An 18227-nucleotide genomic window follows, 5' to 3' on the forward strand; every position below is an offset into this window, starting at 1 on the left:
GAGTAGGAAGAGGGTCCTTGACTATTGGGTGGGGTGGTGTGGGTGGGTGTCACGATCTGCTAACACAAGCGGAGTCGTGAGAGGTTCATTTGACCTCAGAGTGCAAAAAGGACACCAAGGGATTTCAGTTTAAATCACAGTAGTAACAATGCATTTTTAGTTTAGTGCTAACAACACGGGTTATGCGATAGATGAGAGCGAGAGAAGGAGTAGCAGGGAAGAGAGGGAGAGGGATAAAGAGGCAAAGAGAGAAAAAGTGGGGGGGTAATAGCTACCAATGGACAGGACGGGGGGTGCCGTTTTCTTCTTCTGTGGGGAGATCGCTCTCGAAGAAAGTAACTTAGAAAGCCACTTTTATAGTCTGTTTCAAAGATAGGGGTGGTTGGCCAAGAGGTGGGGAGATCCACAGGCCATTGTGATAAGAGCCATTGCTCTGTGAAGCAGGTATGAGGTACAGAACAGGCCGCTCCCACCAGTCCTTGCTCACCAGCAGGAACGAAGGCAGTGTACCGTGGCAGCACAGCAAACACCTGTAAACAATCACTATTGTGGTTTAGGTCAAGCACACCTTCAAACAATCACTTAGCAAGCATCCACCTCAACCAGGCCAGAATCCCTGCACAAAGACGCCTGGGGTCTTCAGGGTCTTAGTCTCTGTTCTTGCGATGCTCATGAGGCAAATGAGGGAAACTTCAGACTGTCTCTTACACCACCCCGTGACTCACAATCGTCATCAAGAGGGCTCCTTCGTGGTGTTGTTGTGAAGTCTTCAGTTCTTGTCAAATTTTGGTAGCATAACCTGGTAAACAGAGACAGAAAATCAGACAGAAAAAGAAAAGTAGGAAAAAGATAAAGGAAAAAAAAAAGGAAAAACAAAAGCAAATAATCAATTTTCAATTAAAATACACATTCAGTTTCTTATTACAAAGAATAAGCAATTTCAATTAAAACAACACAATCAAAATAAACAATTTCAGTCAATTTCTTTATCATGCGGGCCGATTTCCTATTTTTACTTTTCCAAAATTTCAGTTAAATCTTGGTGAAGCAACAACTGCTTTACCAGAGAAGAAGTTGCTGGGGTTATATAAGAAAAATCACATCCTGCAATTTTAGTAAAATTACAAACACAAAAACTTAAATTATTTTTTTGTATTCACTACTAAATTTTCTAGAAGTACACTATCACAAGCAGTTCTCAAACATGCACATCCATGGCCTATACACACAAGTACTGTTTCAGAAGTCTCATTAGGATGAATTTCAAAGTTGTAGACATTTTGTTCTGCGTCCAAACAAATATCTTGAGCTCTGATTCCATTACTTTCACAGATAAACCCTTGTTGCTCCTGGACAATACAATTTTCCAAATTAACAGTTTGCCACTTCTCACCAATCTGACGGGCCCATTCCCTATGCTTGAAAGGATAGAGAATAGCTCCATCATGATTCAGCCCTAATGCAATGATAGGGAATATTGAATGTACTGAAACATTATGTATAGTCAGTACAAAGGCTGTGGCTCTGTTTGTGCTGAGGTCACAGGTAAAATTTTACTAGGTTCCACCAGGATTGGAATTCTTTTTCAAAATCAGTGTCGTCGTCCCAAATTATTTTCTGAATTTCAGTAGGAAAAGTGTCTTCTTTTTTTGCCTTCTCTTATAATTGAGGCAGTAACTGGCTGCATCCACGATTGGGCCTGAATGTAGCTAAGAGCCAAAGAGATGTTATTTTTGTGTAGCACCATGTGCATCAATTACTAATTTGTGCTCATTTACAGTTACCATTTCCCAATTCAGGCGTACAAGCATACACAGAGACACGCCGGAGTACTCCCAGGCGCGCCTGGGCACATCGAGGCACACCCAGAAACACCCAGGCGCACCAGGACACACTGGGGAATGCCCGGGCTCACCGGGGTACAGCCGGGCACTCCCTGCACCTCTGAGAACACCTTGGCAAACCCAGGCAGAACAAGGCACTTTGGGGCACTCCTGGGTACACAGGGGCACGCCTAAGCAAACACGGGCATACCTGGGCACACCTGGGGGCACCGGCGCTCATCCGGCCACACCAGGGCATACCTGGCCAAACCAGGGCACATCGGGGCACACCCGGGCACACTGGAGCACACCCAAACACACCGCGGCACACCCGGGCATACCCGGAAACACCCGGGCACACCGAGGCACACACGGGCAGACCCGATCACACCGGGGTACAGTCGGGCACATCAGGGCACACGAGTGCACACCGGGACACACCCTGGCACACCTGAGAACACCCGGCCACACCCAGGAATACTCGAGCATATTCGGGCACACCCGGGCCCCCCTGGGCACTCCTGGGCGCACCTGGGCACACCTTGACACACCCGAAAACACTAGAGCACACCAAAGCACACTGGAACACACCCGGATAAACCGGGCCACACCGAGGCACACTAGGGCACACCAGGGCATACCGAAACACTCGGGAACACCGGGACACACCTGGACACACCGGAGCACACCTGTGTACACCTGTGTACACCCAATCACACTGGACGCACCAGGGCACACCTGGGCGCACTCAAACACACTGGGATGTACCTGGGTACATCCAAACACACCCAGTTACACCCACAAACACCAGCGCACACCCGGTTCCACCAGGACACACCCGGGCACACCCAAACATACCGGAGAACACCCATGCACACATGGGCACACTGGGGCACAGCTGGGAACATCGGAGAACACCTTCAAACACCCTAGCACACCGGAGCACACTGGGGCACACTGGAGTGCATTCAAACACACCCGGTCACACCCGGGTTCAGCAGCACACGCCAGGTCCCACGTGGGCACAACCGGGCACACCTGGGCACACTTGGGCACTCCTGGGCGCACCCAAACACACTGGAAAACACCCGGGCACACCAAGGTACAGTCGGGCACATCTGGACACACGAATGCACACCGGGACACACCCTGGCACACCTGGGAACACCAGGGCACACCCAGGCATACCCGTGCACACGGGGGCACACCCAGGCACACCTGGGCTCACTTGGGCATGACCAGGCACACCTGGGCACACCGGGGCACCTTGGGGCAGACCTGAACACTTGTGGACACGATCTTAAATATTACATAAACAGTACTTGTTACATAGAAAGAAGCAGAGATTTGTGTGCAATGTATGTAAATCTACAACTAAGCCTCCTTAATTGAAGGACTCAGTAAACATAAAATGTTACTCACTGCTCTTATTTTCAGACTTTAAAGATCCTCAGCTTTCACATCAGAATTTTTGAAGCCTGAGGATGTAATAACTAAAGGGTTACAGAACGTTTCTGTTTGATTGAAAGCCAATTTTATGTATTATTACAGATTTATAAAGAAAATTATATTTTCAGCCAGCTGTCTGCAGGGGGGAGGGGGCCGGGTGTTGGGTTGTTTTGGGGTTTTATTGAGGGGTTTTGTTTATTTGGTGTTTGGATTTTACAATGCAGTTCACTTAAACCTTTGACAGCTAGTTTGATGCTCTTAATCTGCATTAATCTGTAGCTGACTAAAAATAGAACTTCTATTCCCCAAGATGTCACATCTTGATTTCTTTTAGGCTTACTGTGTAACAGGCCCTGGAGCAGGCTCTGATGTGTCTGGTATAAAAACAAAAGCTGAGAAGAAAGGAGATGAATACGTTATTAACAGTTAGAAGATGTGGATCACAAATGGGGAGAAAGCAAACTGGTATGTTAACTGGTGTCATAGTTCTATGCTGTTATGTAGTGGCTTTACCCCACCCCTCTGATCTCAGTTAAATTCTTTAAACACCTATCCTTCAGATATAGATATGAATGTTCTCTGCATTTCAGTGGATTACATTTTAATTTCTGCCCAGTTTATCACGATAGCATATACAAATGCAGTCCTGAGTAATATGCAAAGCCTAAAAAGCAAAATGAGTGATGACATCATGGCTCCATACCCAAGAATGGCCTCCTGCAGCTATCAAAATGAAATGTGATTCTACTAGAAACACCTTTTACTCCTAGTGAAGCTAGAAACGCTGTTAGATTGTAGTGTAACATTTAATTTCTGAAAAGAAGATGTTTTCCATCTGTCAAAGATTGCAGATATGACTCTGTTGTCTGGAGCATGCTATTACCATATAAACCTCTTAAATAGTGTCTTACATCACAGTGATTCACAACACAGAAATTTCCCTGAATTCCAGGAAAAAACTTTATACACTTACCCAAAAACTGAATTTTCTAGTTATTTTCTTGTTGAAGGCAGACCCACCAAAGACAATCTATCACATTACTGAGTACCATAAAAGCTGTTTAATTTCTAAGAGAAATAGTTATTTACAACTTACATTCAGAAAAATAAAATGAAGATCTTTGAAATCAGGTGATTTCAAACTTTTACATCCGAGAATGTATGTCCTAAGCATTAATTTTTATGTATGTGCTATGAATAGGTTTCTTCTGTACTATTTGGGAAGGTGTTAATATCCTAAAGACTTAGAATACATGGAAAAAGTAGGGAATCTTTGCATGTTGATCTGAATAATTTTATTAAATCTTACGAAACCTTGAATCTTTGAAACTTCTACTCTCTTGCTCCCTCTCCTTTTATTTTCAGGATGAGCAAGAAAGCAAGGTTGTTAACTCAGAGACAGAATTTATTATATGGTAGAAATGCACATAAAAATGTTTAAAGTGCTATATATCTTATTAATTGTGAGCATAAACTGTATCCATCTTCTTTGTTTTACACTGGGTATTTTTTGCTAGCATGTACCAATCCAGATCCAAAAACTCCGGCAAGCAAAGCCTTTACCAAAGGATCCAAATTGGAAGAAAGGTGAAGACTGTTATTTCTTGTTCAACAAGCCAGGAATTATTGTTCATTTCTAAACTAATAATAAAATAAGTATACCACTAAAGAAAAATACTGTTACACAACTGAACAGTTTCAGATGCTTATGTACAACCATCTTTTCGTTTTCACAACATAGAGGAACTATTCATGAAACATAATTTTAAAGCTATTATTCCAGAAAAGGAATTACTCAGAATGGTCTGCAATAGGATGACTACTTTGAATGGCTGCAAGAGAGTCTTTGAGAACTACTGTATTGGCAGGTGCCAATAAATGAGAAGTAGTATGCCTTGAAAGAATAAGAAGCAAGTTGGACAATTTTGACTGTAAATACACACAGTGAGTTTTAATTTTAGCTAGTGCTGGTCAAAGAAGAGGCCTTAGAGATACTGATGCTAGCTCTCTCTTTACAAAAAAGTACTATTTTTAACTAGGTAAAACTGACTGTTGAACGTTAGGCAAGAAATATGAAAACCGGAAAAGCTCATTTATTTAATCACTTGTAGTGTACCTGTACTCCCTGCATATTAGATTCTTTTCTTTTTCCACTTGCATCTCAAAGATAGTTGAACTAGAAGACAAGACGACTGATTACAGAAACAAACTAGCTTCATATAAGGAGAAAGTAAACTGCCCAGCTTACACAAGTTAAGGGCATGCTGGTCTGCGAGTACAAAACTAGTATTTGTCTTGTATGTGGTAATTTTTAGAATAAGTGTTTTGAGGAAGTAAAACTATATGCTTTGAGTCATATATTTAAAGAATAAAAACATATTGTACCTTTTAATAATCCCAATTTAGTAGCACATCTCTAAACTTCCCACTTCAGCTGGAGTTAAGGTATTTTGCATTTACTACCTGTTTCAGACTAGACTATCTGCAGCAATTCACAACGCCACAGGCGCCCCTCGCCTCACGAAGGGCACGGCGCGGGGGGGCGGGCGGCGCCGCTCGGTCCTGCGCAGCCGCCGGCGGGCGGGGCCCGAGCGGTTCCCGGGCGGGCACGGCGAGGCCCCGCCGGCCACCGCCTTCCGCTTTGCAGCTTCCTGTGCGTGCGGAAACATGGTGGGTGGCGGGGTGCGGGTTGCGGCTCGTGGCTCGTCTCGCCTCCGGGAACGCGTTGTTTTCTAGCACGCGGCTGTATCGGTCTTGGAGGATCGCGAGTCGCACTGGGTCCGCTCGGGGGACGGGGGTGGCACTCGCTTTTCCGGCTCTAGAGCGGCCCCGGGAGCGCGCGGGCCGGGCCGGGCCTCATGGGGGCGCGGGGCGGCACGGCCGGGCCCGGGGAAGGGCTCTTGCGTCCGGCACTTCAGGTTATTCTTGGCGAGTTGGTGTTATTTCTTAGCTTTATTGCAAGGTTTGGTTCACAGACTTTTCCAGGGGAGGATTTAGCTAGGCTAAACAGTGATGGCGTGAGATATGCAACCTGTCCTAGGCTCAAAATAGCTAGAGAGATGTCTTTTCCCAGTCACAGTTACCGGTGTTTGCTATATTATACCAAGGTACTAAAAAGTTTTGACCTGACATTACAACTGTCTTGATGGTGCTTTTTACAGGGGACACCGCAAAAGGATGTTATCATAAAACCCGATGCCCCAAGCACATTACTTTCAGAAAAACATGCAGACTATATTGCTTCATATGGAACAAAGAAAGATGACTATGTAGGTATCAGTTTGTTACAGTACAGCTGTGGTTTTGTTAACAGTAATATTTATTTATTTATTTATTTATTTATTTATTGTCTCAGAGTTAAGGGTTAGATGCATGTTGACAAGCTACTTTTTTTTTACCCTGCCATCCAAAGTATAAAATACAGGTGCCTTTGTTAATTTCTCTAGGTCTGTGATGAGATTTAGCATGTATTATCTGACTATAAATTTGAAGATTATAATTTTAGCTCTATAATTACTCTGAGACCTGAAAAACAAGCTACTAACTTCTTCATCCACTGGAACGCACAAGTAGAGTTGCGTTTGCATGTTACTCTTTTGATGGGACAACTTATGTAAATTTTGTAGTCACAAGTGGTTGGATGTAGTCCACAGCAATGGGATTCTGCTTCCAGCAGGTGAAAACTGTCAGCAGCTGCCTATGTGAAGAAAAGGTGCGGTTCCCTTTACTCAAAAGCACGCCAAGTACTGTTGCCTTTGATTGTACTGCGTGTAAAAATTAATGTTTGTGTAATGTAGTTGATATAATCAGCGTAAGAGAATTCAATATAAAATTTCACTTCCTAGCGCAACTTCAAATAATGAGAGTTTTGGCACTGGGAAATAATAGACTTTTTATTTTTTGAGACTAGTTGGGTTGGCATTTTGAGGGCTTCTTGAATGCCAAGATAATAAGTGATCAGAAGTGAATTGGCACACAGCTACTTGTTTGTGCCTGATTTGACATTGAGCTCAATGATGCTTTGAGCTATAAAAATACAGAGAGGAAGGGAGTGTAGTATGTGTTGGTATCTACATGTGCATTTCCCTGTATGTGTGTGTATATACACATGTACACGATGTACAGAATATCCGTGAGTGGCTGATGCGTAGTTGCTAAATGGATGGAAGTAGTTGACTAACTAGAAGCTATTTGTGAAAGTTAACTAATGTTCATTGCACTATATTGACGGTGTGCTTATCTGACCGAGAACTAAAATAATGCACTGTTCAGGAATACTGCATGTCAGAGTATTTGAGGATGAGTGGTGTGTACTGGGGACTGACAGCAATGGATCTCATGGGGCAGCTGCACCGAATGAACAAAGAAGAAATTTTGTCATTCATCAAATCGTGTCAACATGAATGTGGTGGAATAAGTGCCAGCATAGGTCATGATCCTCATCTTCTGTATACCCTCAGTGCTGTCCAGGTGAGTGTAGCAGAGTAATTTTAGAAAAAAGTGTCTGTGATTAAGATTTTGATGATTGCAGATTTATGAACCAGTTACTGTTGGAAGCCCATGGCAAAAATTATTTCAGTATCTAATTTAAAAAAAAACAACCAGCTGTATCGCTTTCTAAACGTAATTTTTGAGAATGTTTTCATGGTCAATTAATGGTTACTGGATTGTTGCCAAATTTGTAAGTTATCTTGAAATACTCCTTAGCTACAGGTTTTACTGGAACATTTTATAGATAATTTTTGATTCTATAAATTATTCTTCATGTATGTTGAGGTGATAGATATGTATGACCAGAATAAGAGTAAATTTTTTTATTTTTCTATGAGTTTTTTGGGGGGTGTAGAATTTAAAAATTGTAGTAGTCTTTTGGGCATTCAATTTCTTTATTTGTGCATACGCTCCCCCTGATAAGAAGCGGCTCTCAATCTTATTTTTTCACTGCAATTCTCTCCATTATAGACTTATTTTCTCATTATCACTTGTGCCTTTGTTTTGTTCTGGTTTTTCATTTTGGTTTGTTCTGGTCATGCAAACCGTTGTGTGAAAAAGCACCGAAAAGGCTCGAACACTTCTGAACAATTAGCTTGGTTATTTGCAGTGTGCATCTCTCATTCTGTCTTATGGAGGAAGTATTTTAATGGCATTACAACTAAATAATACAGCATTCTTTTCTAGGCAGAAACTATGCTGGATTTAAGGTACTGGGTTTGAACTCCTTATGTAGGACAGGATGTCCTAAGGTTGATCTTTATTACCAATTACTTTAGCACTAGAATTACTCTGAATACTGTGAGAACCAGGACACTGAAGTTTCTCCAGGCTGTGATGTCTTGAACTTTTCCAAACCATCCAATCCAGCTCCTTTCACAAGTTCCAATGTCCTAAAGTTTTTAGACAGAGATAATCTACAGTGCAGAGATTAACTACTGAAGTGGGAAAAAAGTTTAATAAACCTTACCAAATACTATTCAGTGTTAATTAAATCAAGTCTTTTATAAATTCGTGATTTCTATTTTTTTTTGTTAAGAAATAAATTTTTAAAATTTTTGCTTCTCTTTGATTGTTACTGTGTCTTTTTTTCCCCCCACCCAGATTCTTACCTTATATGATAGTCTCCATGTAGTTGATGTAAATAAAATCATTGAATATATACAGAGCTTGCAGAAAGAAGATGGATCGTTTGCTGGAGATGAATGGGGTAATTTTTAGATCTTTTAAACGTAGTGTCTGGGTTGACTTGTGTAAGTCTGTAAACTTAAGTTTTCTTGGATTTTTTTTTTGCATATGTATATGTGAACACTTATTTTCTGAGTCGTGAAAAAGAAGGGTTTGTGAAGGACAGAATTATGTTTCTGCCCTTCCATATTCTCAGCTTCAGTTCCATTCTTATATTAAGAATAAAGTGTTCAATTCTTAAAGAAGAAGACTTCTGGGCATTTTTAACTTCACAGTACTTTGATATACTAGATATGCTGTTTCATAAGGAACGTTTTATACTTGCCATTTGATGGTAGTTAGTAATGATCTATATCCATGACAACTGTGAAAGGATTTTTCACTATGTGGGAGTGAGAAGAACTGGGTTTGTACTCGTGAACTTCTATTAATACTGATTTTGCTTCTGCATATAAATTCCGTAATATGTGTATGTATAATATAATATAATATAATATAATGTAATGTAATGTAATATAATATAATATAATAATTTCATGTATATATATGTATATGTATATAACATGGCATTTTTAAGCTGTGGCATAAATATTTAGTCACTCTAAAAGTATTTATCACCATGGAAGACCCAAATTTTAAGAAAATCTATTGCATATCACTCTTGTTCAGGTAAAGTTCAGCAACTGAGATCTTAGCAGTATATGTATGCTACTGTAAAGGTAGATGATATGCTACGTGCTAAATTGGTTCGTAGTTTGCCACATCCTTTTTGTTGAAGTATTGTCACAAGTGTACCGATTGCACAATGGATTGATGTTATTTCCGAGAGGTACAGCTGAAGGAGTGTGATTACTGATGTGGGACAGAGCAGCAGATGTTTGATTTAGGCGTTTCAGCTTGTGAGTTTCTTAAGAAGTCTTGCAGAAGTTCCACCAAGAAACCAAATGTTTGCAGCTCAGTTCAATTTTAAATTGACTCCGAGTATTAATTGCCTGGATTGGACTTGACAAGCAATCATTCTGTTATAGGTGTAGGAACTTCGGTTTTTCTTCCAGGTACAAATATGGAAAAGAAACTTCTTAAATTAGATTTCCCTAAAACGAGAAGCGGCTTCTACTTCTGGCTGGATTTAAGGCAAAGCAAGAGTTGTCTGATTATTTATGCATTATTTCCATTTCTGTGCAATTATCTGTAGAGCACTACAGATAAACTCTAAAATGAAACAGTTGTTTGTAAATTACCACTAGCTGAATTGATTTGGATATATAGCTGTCCAGCTCTAAATGAGTTGTTGGCTTTTATGCATAGTAAAACATACAGATCACTTAAATTGTAACATATGTTTTCTAAATTACTGGGGAAATAATTGATAAGCTGGAAGATTAAATTTTATGGGGAGACTTTTTTAGCTGTTTTTTGATGCAGAACCTAGGATTTTAACATTTTGTTTCATATTTTCAGTAGCGATTTAAATGCATGTTTGTTGAAAAAATAATCTTATTTAATTCCTTACCCCCACATTATAGGAGAAATAGATACAAGATTCTCTTTCTGTGCTGCAGCAACTCTTGCACTTCTGGTAAGTCCTAAACCATCACTTGCACAAGCAGAGAATTGAATGGTACTGCTCTTTGGTACTGTTGAAGTTTCTGCAGATGAGCTTGGTAGAATATCAAACGCATTAGTTATTTTCTGACTTGCAGGGAAAGCTGGATGCTATTGATGTGGGAAAAGCAGTAGAATTCGTTTTGTCCTGTATGAACTTTGATGGAGGATTTGGTTGTAGACCAGGTTCCGAATCACATGCAGGACAGGTGAGTTTCTCCTTATGTGGAAATACTTTAAACTAGCAAGCATCATGTACTGCCTATAAATGTTTCTTTACAACGTGTATCAGTGATGACAATCGATGTACCAAATTTGTTCCCCAAATGCCTGATTCTAGTATTTCAGTTAAAAAAACTGCACAGATACGTAACCTAATCTGAGAAGATGAGTCGAAACTCGGGAGTTTAGTCTAGGCAGAAAAAAAAGATCATAACGGAACTGCTTTTATGACTGTTTCAATCTTCCCATAGTGATATTGAAACTGCTAGCATCAGGATTTTTAGAAAATTTGAAAAGGGTATCAATGGAGATGGTGGACAAGATTTATCACTGTTTCTGACACAGATCATAATGAGACTTAAAGGTCAATTGTATAGTGCATTTGAGATTTATCAGCCAGTGAACCCAAATAAAAATGAGACATGAGTCCTGTCAAGCATTACTTAATTTTTTGAGGAAAGTCCATTTTAAGATGACATACCTAACTTAGTAATGGGAATATTTATCGGCTAGAGTCGCTAGTGTTACGCACTGTTATTGGTGACAGTGAATTCTGAAAAAAGCTCAGTAAAATCTACTTGAGAAGAAAATGTAGTAGTATTATTAGAACAAATTAAGGGATCTCCTGAGGAAGACAATCTAAATAACTTCTTTCAACAGGAAATTGACATAATTTAAATGATTTAAAATTTAAATTTACCTTTCCTGTTTATATTTCTTTTCATAGAAGAGTTTAGTGCATTTAATCTGAATGTGTGAAAAAAATAAACTTTAAATGCTGTTGCAGTTACCTGTTTATTTTGCGTAATTGTGGTGAGTGCCATAATGCCATAGCCAGGATTCACCTCATCATGTGAAAATGTTAGAGCCATTTTGTTGACAAGTGTTGGGTTTCCTGCCCCTTCTTTGTTTAAAATCAGGGAAAAAAAGTTAAATCTGTTACATGCACTTACTTACCTTATAGTTCTATGTACAGTAGCATTACCCATATAGTCTAAATGGCTGGACCGTGCTCTAGTGTTCAAGGAAGTCACTTCAATAGCCAAACCCACTCTGTTTGCAGGTGGCATTTCCTGTGAGGATTAGATCTGTTGAGCTTATTCACATACTCCTTAAAAAGGTCTCTTTCACCTCCATGTAAGTTCAGTAGTTTTCTGGGAATATTGCCAAACCCTGATCTCCTCTTATGACAGGGTGACCTGCCTAGTGAAAGAGAAAGGGAGTGGATATGTCTACCCAGACTTGAGTAAAGCTTTCGACATACTTTCCCACAGCATTCTCCCGAAGAAGCTGCAGCCCACAGCTTGGACAGGTGCAGTCTTGGCTGGAAGAAAAATAGGCTGCGTGGCCAGACCAGAGAGTGGTGGGAAATGATGTTAAATCCAGTTGGCGAAGGGTCACAAATGGGATTCTCCAGGGCACAATTTTGGGGGCGGTCCTGTTTGATATCCTCACCAGTGGTCTGGATAAAGGAATCAAGTGCATCCTCAGTAAGGTCCCATGAAGGACCAGCTTGTGTGGAAGTTTTGATTCATGTGAGGGCAGAAGGCTCTGCAAAGGGGTCTGGACAGGCTGGATCTATGGGCCAAGGAAAACTGTGTGATGTCCAAGAGGGCCAGGTGCCAGGTCCTGCACTTGTGTCACAACAACCCCGTGGAGTGCTCCAGGTTTGGGGAAGAGTGGCTGGAAGGCCGCCCAGCAGGAAGGGACTTAGGGGTGCTGGTCAACAGGAGCTGAACATCAGGCCAGGTGTGCGCAGGTGGGCAAGAAGGCCATTGGCTGTACCAGCCACAGTGTGGTCGCTCTGGTCACTGACCTGGTCACTGACCACGGCAGTTGCTGTCCCCTGTGCTGGCACTGCTGGGGCACCTCCAGTCCCAAAGGCAGTTTGGGGCCTGTCACTTTCAAAAGGACATTGTGGTGGTGGAGCATGTCTAGAGAAGGGTAATGGAGCTGGGGAAGGGACTGGAACATTAGGCCTGTGAGGAGCAGCTGAACTCAGGTACTGAGTGTTTTACTCAGGTGAAAGCAGGTACTGGAGTGTTCAGTCCTGAGATGAGAAGGTTCAGGAGAGCCTTTAATGTTCTATAACTACCTGAAAGGAGGTTGTGGCAAGGTAGGGGTCGGCCTCTTCTTCCAGTCAGTCAGTAACAGGACAGGGGAAAATGGCCTCAAGTTGCACCGCAGGAGATTCAGGTTGGATATTAGGAAGAATTTCTTCACCAGAGGAGTGATTAATCATTGGAATGGACTCCCTAGGAAAGCGGTGGAGTCTCCATCCCTGGAAGTGTTCAAAGAATGAGTAGATGTGGCACTTTGTGATACGGTTTAGTGTTATTTGGTGGTATTAAGTTAAAGGTTGAACTTGATGATTTTTGGTTGTCTTTTCCAACCTAAATGGTTTTATGATTCTTTGCTTTTTGTGCTGCAGTGCTTTCTTAGAGACTGCATGAAATGTGACCAAAGTATGCTGTTGCACCATAAATGTTATCTCCCAGGAAAAGACTATTAATTTTTAAATTAATTATTAAAAGGGAATTAATCAGTGCAGATGTATTACATGGCACACTGAAAGTAAGCGTGACATGACCAAACATAGAGGGAATTACCAAGATAGTTAATGAACCAGGTTAGCCTGTCTCTGCTGGGGGTTTCATTTGGTCTTTTGATTACTCTCTGCAAGCGTTAAAAGGTAAAAGGCAGGTAAAGGAAGAAACCATAGACTGGATGCAAAATTTCAACAAAGACCATATCCAGCCTGCAGAAATCAGTTTGACTGCTCTGGCTTGAGAGTCTGTGTTTTTAAAATAAAATTACATGGCTCTCTCAGATCTCCTAGGGTCACTTTTCAAACCTTGCATCAGTGTCTTATATTAGTAAAATACTACTGCTATGTCATTAAATTGTGTTACTGGTACTTTTTTACAAAAGCAACTGTAACAATAACATTCTTTCCTGAAGGAAAAGTCTTTGAAACTAAAAGTTGAAGTATTGTGCATCGTTTACATGACTATTGCTGCTTTGAGATCTTCCTGCATTTAGTCTGCTAAACTATATTTAGTTTTTAAATACACAAAAAAATTATGTCTGTAATTTTAGATCTATTGTTGCACAGGATTTCTGGCTATTACAGACCAGTTGCATCAAGTAAATGTTGATTTGCTGGGCTGGTGGCTTTGCGAACGTCAGTTACCTTCTGGAGGTCTCAACGGACGACCAGAGAAGGTATTGTGCAGCTTCTTTTCTTTGTTCAAACCTCAATAGAGATTGTTTTTTTCTGAAGCTGAACTTCTGCAAAATGTCACAATTTGTACAAAACATTTAGTTAGCTTTTCAAAGAAGTCAGGCCTTCATTCTGATTCTTCCTTCTGTTACTAACACCTGTCCTGCAGTCCTTAGCTATGATTTGTTTGAGTCCTCAATGTAAGAAAGTACACATACTAAAGGATGTTTTGGTCACGACTTGAACCGTTGTTCCGTTAAACTGGGTCTTTGACTTTGGGAATGATCTTTTCCGTAGGATTTGTATAAAAATTACTGTTTTACTGGATGTAAATCCTGAGTGTCATAGTGTTCCACATCACACTAGAAATTTGTGTAACCTAGAAAAATCTCTGGCAAATAGATAGTCAGCAGATTCCCCTGCTTCTGCCCTTTTCCCCAAAATACAAATAGTCGATATGAACTTCTTTGTATTTCCTCTTGAAAAGCGTGCCATGTGCCTTTTCTCACAGAAGGTGAAATCTTTAAAACTCACATTCCTGTGGTCTTGTTTCTCAAAGAAGGGAAGAAGTTTGAGAAAGATATTTTCCCTTCCTTAAGACAGAAGCCCACCAAAAAGAGATTCTGTCAAGAAAGTCTTTTACTCCAAAGACACTCCTAAGTGTTTTGTCTCTGCAAGGGTATTATGATAGCGCACCTGATAATGTGCAGAATTATCAGTAAAATTTGCAACGTTATGTTTAAAACCAAATCAAATATTAATCTGCTTCTCTGCTTGCCAGTTACCTGATGTATGTTATTCGTGGTGGGTGCTAGCTTCTTTGAAGATGATTGGTAGGATACAGTGGATTGACAGAGAGAAACTGCGCTGCTTTATTTTGGCTTGCCAGGATGAGGAGACTGGAGGATTTGCTGATAGACCGGGAGATATGGTACGTAATATCTTTTAATTTTTATTTATTTAATTTGGTTTTAATTAAAAGATGCATGAAAATTTCAACTGGAAATTTCAACTTTTGTTTGAGTGTAACTCAGCTCACGGTCCAGGTGAGTCTTGCAGAGGCTGCAATATACTTCCAAGGAAGAATAGAGTAGAATCGCCATTGAAGGCATGCTTGGGGAGCACGTACTTTATGATGCGTTTGTATTCCCCAATGAAGTCAGTTGCCATTCCTTACAAAATCTGGTTTGGTTCCCATGACACATGCAACACAAACCATTTCTCACAAGACCGTTTAGAAGATTTGTGTAAAAACATTGTTTGGTGACAGGTTTTCTGGTGTGGGTTTTTTGGGTTTATTATTTTGTTTCATGAAATGATCTGTAAGCTAAAGTCTGGTGTAGGTTAAGTAGTCTTCAACTCTCTTGGTGGTTTTGTCTGATCTAAATAAATCATGAGCTTTTATAAAAAAATCCCTATACACTAACTTTCATTCTTTGCTAGCCCACCTACTTAATAAATCTTGTAGCTGGCATTTGTCTAGTTGAGGGAGGAAGAAGCTTTTTTGATAATACTGTCAAGAGGCTGGTGGTACGTATTCTTTGCTTGTTGAGAGAGCAGTTACGATTTAGCCAGTCTGTTCTCTCTGGTTTCAGCTGGAAGTGATCGATACCAGTCCCAGTGAAATGGCAAGTAAAGTTTAAATAAAGTTTAAATAAAGTAAAAAGCAAATAAAGCACTTTCAAGAGTGCTGGACAGATAAAATAAGAAGTATTACGAGACTTCATTGCAGCTCCCGTCGAACACTTGGCTTATTTGTTAATGGTCTGGAGTGGTATTAGCTGTTTTTATTGCAGACATAACCAGATCTGCTCCCTTCTCCACAAATGCATTAAAAAATAAAGCAACTTTGTTTTTGCAAGCAGGTGCTTTATTCCCAGTCGGGGGAGAAATCTGCTAACTCCAGTCTGTCATTTGGAAAGTGGTTTTGTGTTCTTAAAATAGGCAGAGTTTTGTATTTCTAAGGAGCTTACAGGAAGACCTTTTCTGTTTCCAGAATTCTCCAAGTGAAGCCCAGAACTTGAAGTCTAAATGATTTTCTGGCTTTGAGTACTGAAATATTTGTGTCTTCTTGGAAGAGCAGCTCTGCAGAGCCTTTTCTCTAAATCTAAGGAGAGCACCTTTGGGAGAATTTTTCTGTTCTGTTAGAAGTAATTTCATATTATTTTTACCTGTCTTCGATTGCTGATGTGTAGAAATTTCTACTCCTGTAGAAATGTTGCCAGAAATGTAGCCCAGGTTTTTACTTTGTTCCTGCAGAAACTCATTCCTAATAGACCTTGTATATGGGCTGTTTTTTTCATTTGTTTTTCATTTTGTGGGGTGGAGAGGGAGTGGTGATTGTGTGGTTTCGGGAGTAGAGGTTTGGGGGGGGGTTTGTTTTTATTTATGGTTCTGGGAGGTTTTCTAACAAAATAGGTTGCTACTTTCCTCTCAAGGTTTTGCAGCACAGCTCTGTATTTGGAGACCATTAAAGAGCATTATGATGTTTCTGAGGAACAAGTAGGGAATTTATGGAAGTGGTATATGTGGGTGATACAGTTTACTTTTAAAATGCTACTTATCTTTGTTTCTACCACCTTGTGATATTGCACACTAATAGACCAACGTGAGTGCATTCCATCTAACTCAGAGTTGAAAATTGTCTTAGCAGCATATAACTGACAAGCTATTTCTGACAAGCATTCCTGACTAAATCGTGGTATTCTAAATGCCTGCCCCAGAAATTGTCTTGCTTGTCAACATGTTACCACAAATTAAAGTTTATTCAGTTGTATTGTCCTCCCCGGCCACGGAGATTTTCAGTTTCTTGCTGGCAAACAAAAATTTCATTCTATACAAGTGAAAAACCAATTGACTTTTGTAAATGGACACAAGCTTCCTTTTTTTTTCCCAGGTGGATCCATTTCACACGTTATTTGGTATTGCTGGACTGTCTTTATTAGGAGAAGAACAAATTAAGGCCGTTAATCCTGTCTTTTGTATGCCAGAAGACGTCCTTCGAAGAATAAATGTGCAGCCTGAGCTTGTAAGCTAAGCCTTGTAGAGACAAAAGGTTTATATGACTAATTGCTTTGTTTTACTTAACTCATCCGTGAAACTGTCAGCATATTCTTTTGGATGTGTTTATGTTCTGGAACCGAAGCAATAGCTTTTCTGTGGACTTTGTCACTTTATAAATTGTATCAGAACAGGCTGGTTCTCATAATCTGAGTGTAACATGTTCTTTGGTTGTATTCTAAGATGTATAGAAACATTTCAATTCTGTATCTAAATATATGGGCCTTGACTTTTTTTTTTTTTAATATAATATTCAAATCAAAGCTTGACTATGTGAATGCTTAGCTTTTCTATCCCTGTAATATCAACCATGCTAGTACTGGTCTTCATACAGGCCTCTTTCGATGGTGGATTGTGCAAAGCACTTGAAAAAAGACTCAAACCAAAACAACTACAACAAACCCAAACAAACAAACAAAAAACACAGTAAGATCCTACTTAAGCCATGCACTTAATACCACACACTTACATATTTAATTTTTCCTGTTCATGTTTGGCATCAGTTTTCTACACTGAGAAACAGCTGCTTCTTCTCACAGTAATTGATACCAGTGAAGCCATGATTATGGTCCTTTTAAATATATATGTCTTCATTTATTGATGAGTCCCTTAGACAAAATTCCACTAATGCTTGAAATACAGCATACCTTGAGTACGTACAGTGAATCTTGCTAGCATAAAACATTCTAGAGAAGGTCTCCATTGCACAGTGACTTGTAATTGAACATAGAGTTGATTCTGAATTTGTTGCTGGGCTGAAATCCTGCTTTTGTAGTTTTCAAGACACTAATTGTCAGTACTTGATTATGATTATGGTGTAATTGAAAATAAAACTAGCTGTGGAAAATGCTTGTTCTCTGAAGGGTGAAATCTTCTTTGTCTTCATAGAAGTGCTAAAATTGCCACTTAATTCCACACATCTTAGCTGAGACTGAATGGTATTCCACTTGTAATATACAGTAAAAGGTAATTATGAAAGGGAAGAAGTCTTTGATAATCTCTGTACTTACGCTTAAGTAAGGCCTAAAGTTGTTCTACCTGAACTTCACTCAGCAGAGATAGCCACCTAATATTTGGCCTGCACAGATGTGTAGTCATTTGACATATAAACCCAAACTCACTGAATAGAAAATACTGGTTTAGGCTACAATATTGGGAATTAATTT

The 18227-nt window shown here is 40.1% G+C and overlaps 2 protein-coding genes, 1 long non-coding RNA gene and 1 other non-coding gene across 5 annotated transcripts in view; 3 read left to right on the forward strand and 1 right to left on the reverse strand.

The window, feature by feature from the left end:
* Positions 1 to 4962, forward strand: part of CPNE5 (copine 5) — a 21180-nt gene extending 16218 nt beyond the window's left edge. For both annotated transcript variants that reach the window (XR_015278945.1, XM_086861541.1), the window contains 2 exons: positions 3607 to 3737; positions 4790 to 4962. Coding sequence is in view for 1 of the 2 variants with exons in the window: in XM_086861541.1 (XP_086717667.1) it covers positions 3607 to 3702 (96 nt within the window). In the remaining variant the exon portion in view is untranslated. The remainder of the gene's footprint in view (positions 1 to 3606; positions 3738 to 4789) is intronic.
* On the reverse strand, positions 123 to 5836 carry LOC111939646 (uncharacterized). Its single transcript, XR_002869312.2, has 2 exons — positions 5658 to 5836; positions 123 to 799 (listed from the first exon to the last, which is right to left on the reverse strand). It is a non-coding gene; the product is annotated as an uncharacterized LOC111939646 (long non-coding RNA).
* RABGGTB (Rab geranylgeranyltransferase subunit beta) lies at positions 5837 to 17910 on the forward strand. The gene is made up of 9 exons (XM_086861543.1): positions 5837 to 5942; positions 6434 to 6541; positions 7545 to 7742; positions 8868 to 8973; positions 10478 to 10530; positions 10655 to 10765; positions 13878 to 14003; positions 14783 to 14932; positions 16898 to 17910. Exons 1-9 carry the CDS (start codon positions 5940 to 5942, stop codon positions 17036 to 17038), a joined length of 996 nt encoding a protein of 331 aa, XP_086717669.1. The 5' UTR covers positions 5837 to 5939; the 3' UTR covers positions 17039 to 17910.
* LOC111939907 (small nucleolar RNA SNORD45) lies at positions 6718 to 6800 on the forward strand. Its single transcript, XR_002869377.1, has one exon. It is a non-coding gene; the product is annotated as a small nucleolar RNA SNORD45 (small nucleolar RNA).
* Positions 17911 to 18227: the final 317 nt, after the last annotated feature.

This window comes from Cyanistes caeruleus, chromosome 24 (assembly GCF_971803275.1).
Source record: "Cyanistes caeruleus chromosome 24, bCyaCae1.hap1.1, whole genome shotgun sequence".
NCBI classification, from domain to species: Eukaryota; Metazoa; Chordata; class Aves; order Passeriformes; family Paridae; genus Cyanistes; species Cyanistes caeruleus.